Genomic DNA, 8,270 nt, shown 5'->3' with positions numbered 1-8,270 from the left:
GGGGGCGGGGTCAGAGCAGGGGGGCGGGGTCAGATCAGGGGGGCGGGGTCAGAGCAGGGGGGCGGGGTCAGATCAGGGGGGCGGGGTCAGAGCAGGGGGCGGGGTCAGATCAGGGGGGCGGGGTCAGAGCAGGGGGGCGGGGTCAGATCAGGGCGGGCGGGGTCCGAGGGGGAGCAGAATATTTGAAACGGAACACACCTGCCCTTAAGCAGGCATAATCATTAATAAGAATAAATAATAAAAATTACACAGAACAATGACTAATGAAATATTGCAGATGAGTTCATTTCATAAATATGTCTACATCCTCTAAATATTGTTTGCATTTATATTTATCACCTGTTCGTGCGCCGGAATTGACGGACGATCACAATGCATCCTGGGTAAGATGCGCTTGTGAAGTCTGCATCGTTGCTGCCTCGCTCCCCCGGCCCTCGAAGGGTCGACCTCAGGAAGTTATCAGAGCGATGGAACGACGCTTAAGATGGAGGAGGGGAAGTCAACGAATGAAACGCAGCGCTGCTCTGCTCTGTCCAGCTGTCAATCAAACAGACCGGCCTGTTTCTGCTCAGTCTGGCATCTGAGCAACAGGAAGGAACAAAGAGTGGAGCGTCTCACTTTCTCTCTGGTTCTTTGATCCACTAGAGGGCAGCAAAGAACAGGAGCTTTGGATGGTGTGTGTGTGTGTGTGTGTGTGTGTGTGTGTGTGTGTGTTGCTGAAGTTTCCTTGAGCAGGACACTGCTCGCCTCCCAGTGAGCTGCAGAGTGAGCAGCATGTGGATGATGTCGTTGTCCATGTTCTACTGTTCCATGTTCTAATGTTCCATGTTCTACTGTTCCATGTTCTAATGTTCCATGTTCTACTGTTCCATGTTCTAATGTTCCATGTTCTACTGTTCCATGTTCTAATGTTCCATGTTCTACTGAAATCATTAACAGAATGAGTTTTTGGTCGACTGTCCCGTTAGTCGACTTCCTGTTTAGTGATTAGAACATGGAACATTAGAACATGGAACAGTAGAACATGGAACAGTAGAACATGCAACATTAGCACATGGAACAGCATCAAACCAAATGTTCATCTTACATTTTATTCATTCATCTTTAAAAGCTCCATATTCTCACTGTCCAGAGTTTTATTTTGTGTCTTTCTGTCCATTCAAAGCTGTGTGTGTGGTGTCATGAACCAAAAACACTCTCAATCCATTTCTCCACGTTCATTTTCCAGCATCTCTCTGAGCCTTACCAAGAACAGGCCGTTTCTGTCTCCGTGTCTTTAAGGCTCATTAATATTAACGACCCTCCGTTCCGATTGGCTAACCGTTTCGAGAGCGAAACGTGAGACGCCGCGGCCCGGCGGCTACAGGTAGGGAAAACTCTCCGGTAATAAACGATGACGACCGCTCGACCGCTTTGAAAAAAACACTTTGTTAGTCTATTATTTCTTACAGAAATGATAATGAGCGAACCTTTGTGACGCCACAAAGTTACGGAAGTCCAAACGGCTCGTTTAGAGGCTCGCTTTTCTAATATGGATTGTGTGGATTTAGTTTTGATACTTTCACCATGTTTAGATACACATCCAAGTCCTTTATCATCACAGAGGAGAGGGAGTCCTGCTGTACACCATGTGGACCTTTAAATCTGCTTTAGGAGACTTCACACGTTGGCGGCCCCAAATGGTAGCAGGAGGGAACTGTTCATCTGTCCCAAACTGGGACTTCATTACCCAGAAGCCCTGTGTGGTGAGGTCAGTGAAGCGTCTGTGCTGCTTTCTACCAAAGGAACCAGAGAGGAGTCCGGCTCCCTCTGCTGCTGTTCAGAGACAGTGTGGGACAAACTGGACTAGAGACGCTTTAATGGTCTTTTTATATGAAATCTATTGATAGACAGAATCTCATACAGGTGGATTTTGCCCTGTGACCTCTGACCCCGGCCCTGTGACCTCACCTCGGTGATGTCATCAGTGAGCAGGCAGCAGAGCAGCTGGCTGTGGAGTTTCTCCTCCTGTCTCTCTGCTGCAGACAGACAGGAGACACACCGACCGTCCAGAGAGAGCAGAGACACCTGCAGCTGCTGCACACTGAAACCTGTCGCACCCTGCAGAGAGACAGACAGGCAGACAGACAGAGAGGCAGACAGGCAGACAGAGAGGCAGACAGACAGACAGACAGAGAGAGAGAGAGACAGGCAGAGAGACGGACAGGCAGACAGACAGAGAGAGAGAGAGACAGAGAGGCAGACAGGCAGAGAGGCAGACAGACAGAGAGAGAGAGAGACAGGCAGAGAGACGGACAGGAAGACAGAGAGACAGACAAAGAGAGAGACAGGCAGAGAGACAGGAAGAGAGAGAGACAGGCAGAGAGACGGACAGGAAGACAGAGAGACAGACAAAGAGAGAGACAGGCAGAGAGACAGGAAGAGAGAGAGACAGGCAGAGAGACAGGAAGAGAGAGAGACAGGCAGAGAGACAGGCAGAGAGACAGGCAGGCAGAGAGACAGGAAGAGAGAGAGACAGGCAGAAAGACAGGAAGAGAGAGACAGGAAGAGAGAGAGACAGGCAGAGAGACAGGAAGAGAGAGAGACAGGCAGAGAGACAGGCAGAGAGACAGGCAGGCAGAGAGAGACAGGCAGACAGACAGACAGAGAGAGAGACAGAAGTCAAGTTAAACAGCCTGGACATATATAATAAAAAAAAAAATTATATATAATAATGACTAAATCTATAACAGCTGTTTCCAGGTTAGCATGTCTGACAGGAGTGTGTGTGTGTGTGTGTGTGTGTGTGTGTGTGTGTGTGTGTGTTCCTACAGAGTGTTCCACAGCAGAACAGATGTCTGTCCCCAGTGTTCTGGCGGTTCTGAGCAGGTTCTGGAGCCGCTGCCGTCGCTCTCGGTGCCGACTCAGCAGAACCCGCTGCAGCTGGCTGGAACCGGTGGAACCGCTCTCCGGTTCTGACTGGAACAGCGCCTCCAGCTGGACACACAGAGGAACACAGGATGACCGCGTGCAGCGCAGAGAGTAGAGCTCGCTGCCGTCAGACTCCGGAGCGACCAATCACGCTTCACCATCAGGCGGTCTGAACCAAGCGGCCAAAACCTCGGGTGAATTATAAAGCCAATCAGGAAGTGGCTGGAAGCCGCAGTTCCTCTAACGTCCACTAGAGTCCGAGTTCAATTAAAACCCAACGCCCAACTGTCAGACTCACCTGTCTGACTGTCAGGTGGAAGCTGCGGACTCACCTGTCTGACTGTCAGACTCACCTGTCTGACTGTCAGGTGGAAGCTGCTGACTCACCTGTCTGACTGTCAGGTGGAAGCTGCTGACTCACCTGTCTGACTGTCAGGTGGAAGCTGCTGACTCATCTGTCTGACTGTCAGGTGGAAGCTGCTGGCTCACCTGTCTGACTGTCAGGTGGAAGCTGCTGACTCACCTGTCTGACTGTCAGGTGGAAGCTGCTGACTCACCTGTCTGACTGTCAGGTGGAAGCTGCTGGCCAGGCGCAGCACCGCCTCGCTCTGCTGGATCTTCTCCTTCACACTGTGGTGGAGCTTCAGCAACTCTGACAGCTTCTTCTCCTCCCGCTGCTCCTTCTCCTCCCGCTGCTCCTTCACCTCCTGCTTCACCTCCTGCTCCTTCTCCTCCCACTGCTCCTTCACCTCCTGCTTCACCTCCTGCTCCTTCTCCTCCCACTGCTCCTTCACCTCCTGCTCCTTCTCCTCCCGCTGCTCCTTCACCTCCTGCTTCACCTCCTGATCCTTCTCCTCCTGCTGCTCCTTCACCTCCTGCTTCACCTCCTGATCCTTCTCCTCCCGCTGCTCCTTCACCTCCTGCTTCACCTCCTGCTCCTTCTCCTCCTGCTGCTCCTTCTCCTCCTGCTGCTCCTTCACCTCCTGCTGCTCCTTTACCTCCCTCCCTGCTTCTCCCTCCTCCCTCTCTTGGACTCCTCTCAGTGAAAACAGCTCCCAGGTCTTCACTATGAACTCCACCTCAGCATCTAGTTGCTGCAGAGAGAGAGAGAGAGAGAGAGAGAGAGAGAGAGAGAGACAGAGAGAGAGACAGAGAGAGAGAGAGAGAGACCGAGACAGAGAGACAGAGAAAGACAGACAGGCTGTTAAACTCTGTCAGCACAGGGTCAGGTCTCAGGTGTGGGTCCCTACACCCAGTATCAGTCCTGGTCCCAGTATCAGTCCTGGTCCCAGCAGCAGTCCTAGTCCTGACAATACTGGTTCCAGTGGTTCTGGTCCTATCAGTCCTGGTCCCAGTAGCAGTACTGACCCAAACAGTTCTGGTCCCAGTGGTTCTGGTCCCAGTAGTTCTGGTCCTAACAGTCCTGGTTCCAGTCCCAGTATCAGTCCTGGTCCCAGTAGTTCTGGTCCTAACAGTCCTGGTCCCAGTCCCAGTATCAGTCCTGGTCCCAGTGGTCCTGGTCCCAGTGGTCCTGGTCTAACAGTCCTGGTCCCAGTGGTCCTGGTCCCAGTGGTCCTGGTCCTATCAGTCCTGGTCCCAGTAGCAGTACTGACCCAAACAGTTCTGGTCCCAGTGGTTCTGGTCCCAGTAGTTCTGGTCCTAACAGTCCTGGTTCCAGTCCCAGTATCAGTCCTGGTCCCAGTAGTTCTGGTCCTAACAGTCCTGGTCCCAGTCCCAGTATCAGTCCTGGTCCCAGTGGTCCTGGTCCCAGTGGTCCTGGTCCTAACAGTCCTGGTCCCAGTGGTCCTGGTCCTAACAGTCCTGGTCCCAGTGGTCCTGGTCCCAGCCGGTCGGTGTGACTCACGGTGAAGTGCGGTCTGGCCCGGCTGAAGCGCTCTAGCAGCCTGCAGGTCTGCAGCTCGCTGCCCAGATCCATTAGGCTGCAGGAGGCCAGCAGCTCCGACACAGACTGCAGGTCCTGCAGGGTCTGAAGGGTCACAGAGACAGACTTTACATACTGCATGTATCTTCATAGACTGTATGATACATGTTTCATTAGTACAGTACAGTGCAGTACAGCGCAGTACAGTGCAGTACAGTGCAGTACAGTGCAGTACAGTACAGTGTAGTACAGTGCAGTACAGTACAGTGTAGTACAGTGCAGTACAGTGCAGTGTAGTGCAGTGCAGTACAGTGCAGTACAGTGCAGTGTAGTACAGCGCAGTACAGTGCAGTACAGTGCAGTACAGTACAGCGTAGTACAGTGCAGTACAGTACAGTGTAGTACAGTGCAGTACAGCGCAGTGCAGTGCAGTGTAGTACAGTGCAGTACAGCGCAGTACAGTGCAGTACAGCGCAGTACAGTGCAGTACAGTGCAGTGTAGTACAGTGCAGTACAGCACAGTGTAGTACAGTGCAGTACAGTGCAGTACAGTGCAGTGTAGTACAGTGCAGTACAGTACAGTGTAGTACAGTGCAGTACAGCACAGTGCAGTGCAGTACAGTGCAGTGTAGTACAGTGCAGTACAGCGCAGTACAGTGCAGTACAGTGCAGTGTAGTACAGCGCAGTACAGTGCAGCGTAGTACAGTGCAGTACAGCACAGTACAGTGCAGTACAGTGCAGTGTAGTACAGTGCAGTACAGCGTAGTACAGTGCAGTACAGTACAGCGTAGTACAGTGCAGTACAGTACAGTGTAGTACAGCGTAGTACAGTGCAGTACAGTGCAGTACAGTGCAGTACAGCATAGTACAGTGCAGTACAATGCAGTACAGTGCAGTACAGTACAGTGTAGTACAGCGTAGTACAGCGCAGTACAGTGCAGTACAGTGCAGTACAGTGCAGTGTAGTACAGTGCAATACAATGCAGTACAGTGCAGTGTAGTACAGTGCAGTACAGTCTAGTACAGTGTTTATACAGTGCAGTACAGTGCAGTACCTTGTGTAGTACAGTGCAGTACAGTGTAGTACAGTGTAGTACAGTGCAGTACAGTGCACTATAGTGCAGTACAGTGCAGTACAGTGCAGTACAGTGTTGTACAGTGTAGTACAGTGCAGTACAATGTAGTACAGTGTAGTACAGTGCAGTACAGTGTAGTACCTTGTTTAGTACAGTGTAGTGCAGTGTAGTACAATGTAGTACAGTGTAGTACAGTGCAGTACAATGTAGTACAATGTAGTACAGTGTAGTACAGTGAAGTACATTGTAGTACAGTGTAGTACAGTGTTGTACAGTGTAGTACAGTGTAGTACAGTATAGTACCTTGTGTAGTGCAGTGTAGTGCAGTGTAGTACAGTGTATTACAGTATAGTACCTTGTGTAGTGCAGTGTAGTACAGTGTAGTACAGTGTAGTACAGTGTCGTACAGTGTAGTACAGTGTAGTATAGTGTAGTACAGTGTAGTACAGCATAGTACAGTGTCGTACAGTGTAGTACAGTGTAGTACAGTGTAGTTCCTTGTGTAGTGCAGTGTAGTGCAGTGTAGTACAGTGTAGTACAGTGTAGTACAGTGCAGTACCTTGTGTAGTCGCTCCCTGTACTTGCAGTACTGCCTGTCGGCCTGCTGGCTGAACTGGATCCACAGCTCCGACACTTCCTGTTTCCTTCTGTTGAGACGCTCCAGAGTCCGCTGCACCCCCGACACCACAGACTCCCCCCCACCCATCTGACACACACACACACACACACACACACACACACACACACATTACTATCACACTCCATCATGTTTCAATGTTTCATCCACATAAGAATAGAAAAGTACTTAAATAGTTGATAGAAATTTAGACTTAGTTCCTCAGATCAGATTATTGATCCTGAGGGAAACAGCAGCAAACAGCAACAGGATACAGGGGGAAAAAAAAGACGAATATAATTAAAAATGTGGGAGTATTAAGCATAATGCAACCAACAATTACACATTAATACTAAAACATGTTAAGTAGAAATGTAGAAATGTGAATTGCAGCATCATGAGCCTGTGCAGCATCAACATACTGAGACTGACATGAATAAAAAAATATGCACAAGATGAAAACATTTATCAAGATATATACAATATATAACCCATCAGAAAAATATGAGAATATACAGAAAACAAATCCATGAATTTACAGCTAAATATAGCATGTGCAGAATGTCATTATTAATATTCCTAATAAGCTGTAATATTCTTGGGACCATGGAATGATCATGTAGAAGAAAATGCTACACAGACTCGATCTTCTGTTTATGTGGTTGGAGCTTTTGTTTTGATGCTTTTATTTAGATTTTTTCTTTGGTTGAGATATGACTTTGGTTAATGTTTTCCCATTTGTTGTCATTTTGAGTTTTTTATTATATTATTATTTTGTGTGTAGTTTTGTATTAATCACTCACCTGCCTCATGACTCACCTTCATCATCATCACTCAACTTGTCTGAAGCCTTACCTGCTGCTGCTGTCTGGTGGGATTCGACCCCCGGCCTCCAGGCCCACATGTGACTCCAGAGTGGAGGGTCTTACCTCTACACCATCTGGACACAACCGCTCCAGCTCATACTTTGACATGTGAACTGAACTGGATTGTGGAAATGGTTTGGACTCTGCCAGCAAACAGTTTAGTTTCCTTGTTGTCCTCCTTGCTGTATAAAGTGGTGATTTGGAGGTTTAACAGCCAGAGGGTTTCAGACAAAGAGAAAGACACCAGACAGTCTAGTGGGTAGAGAGGAGGGACGGTACCCACAAGGTCACAGGTTCAGATCCTGTAACAATCAAGGCTAACCCTACTAACAAAATGTTACTTTTTAACATGTTACTCTTTCTGCTCTATCTTACTTTTTAATAAAGAGGTTTGAGGTTTTTCCCAGTCAGTGAAACAGATATTAGTGTTATTAATCGCTGGTCAGATGCTGGTGTAAACCTTTGACTACAAATATAATCAGTTGATGGTTATTATTAAGTCTGTAAAATGTAACTAAGCTGGGAAGCGTCCAGCCGGCTCAGCTGGTGAGAGCTGAAGCTTGTTCTACAACACGGAGGGTTTGAATCCCACCTGTTCATCCCTTTATTCTCTACTGTGAACTATCAAATAAAGGCAAAAAATTAGTTTGATACTATTTAGCGTAATGTATACTATGAATTTCTGTCAGGCTGAAAGGTGGTGGGCACAAATAAAAAGGCGAGTAAGAGTTATCTTTAGTTTAAACATTTTTCCAATGGAAACATTGAAAGTGTTGGTAGTGTAGAGGTCAAGTCACAGAGACCACCTGTGAGACCCGGGTGCAAATCCACCTTCAACAGACCAAACCAACACAATACATCTGATAGGAGACTGTCTGTCATGCTAATGCACACATTGAGCTTTACTTATAACAATACT

The 8,270-nt window shown here is 48.5% G+C and overlaps 1 protein-coding gene across 1 annotated transcript in view; it reads right to left on the bottom strand.

Moving 5' to 3' along the window:
* The window catches only part of ccdc141 (coiled-coil domain containing 141), a 37,870-nt gene that overhangs the window by 8,720 nt on the left and 20,880 nt on the right, over positions 1–8,270 (bottom strand). The window contains exons 15-20 of the mRNA XM_078286141.1: positions 6,429–6,575; positions 4,775–4,897; positions 3,921–4,004; positions 3,468–3,572; positions 2,812–2,976; positions 1,951–2,100 (exon numbers count right to left, since the gene is read on the bottom strand). Coding sequence (XP_078142267.1) covers positions 1,951–2,100; positions 2,812–2,976; positions 3,468–3,572; positions 3,921–4,004; positions 4,775–4,897; positions 6,429–6,575 — 774 coding nt within the window. The remainder of the gene's footprint in view (positions 1–1,950; positions 2,101–2,811; positions 2,977–3,467; positions 3,573–3,920; positions 4,005–4,774; positions 4,898–6,428; positions 6,576–8,270) is intronic.

The sequence above is a fragment of the Centroberyx gerrardi genome, chromosome 10 (assembly GCF_048128805.1).
Source record: "Centroberyx gerrardi isolate f3 chromosome 10, fCenGer3.hap1.cur.20231027, whole genome shotgun sequence".
In the NCBI taxonomy this organism is placed as follows: domain Eukaryota; kingdom Metazoa; phylum Chordata; class Actinopteri; order Beryciformes; family Berycidae; genus Centroberyx; species Centroberyx gerrardi.
This window is presented reverse-complemented; position numbering and strand designations above follow the sequence as displayed.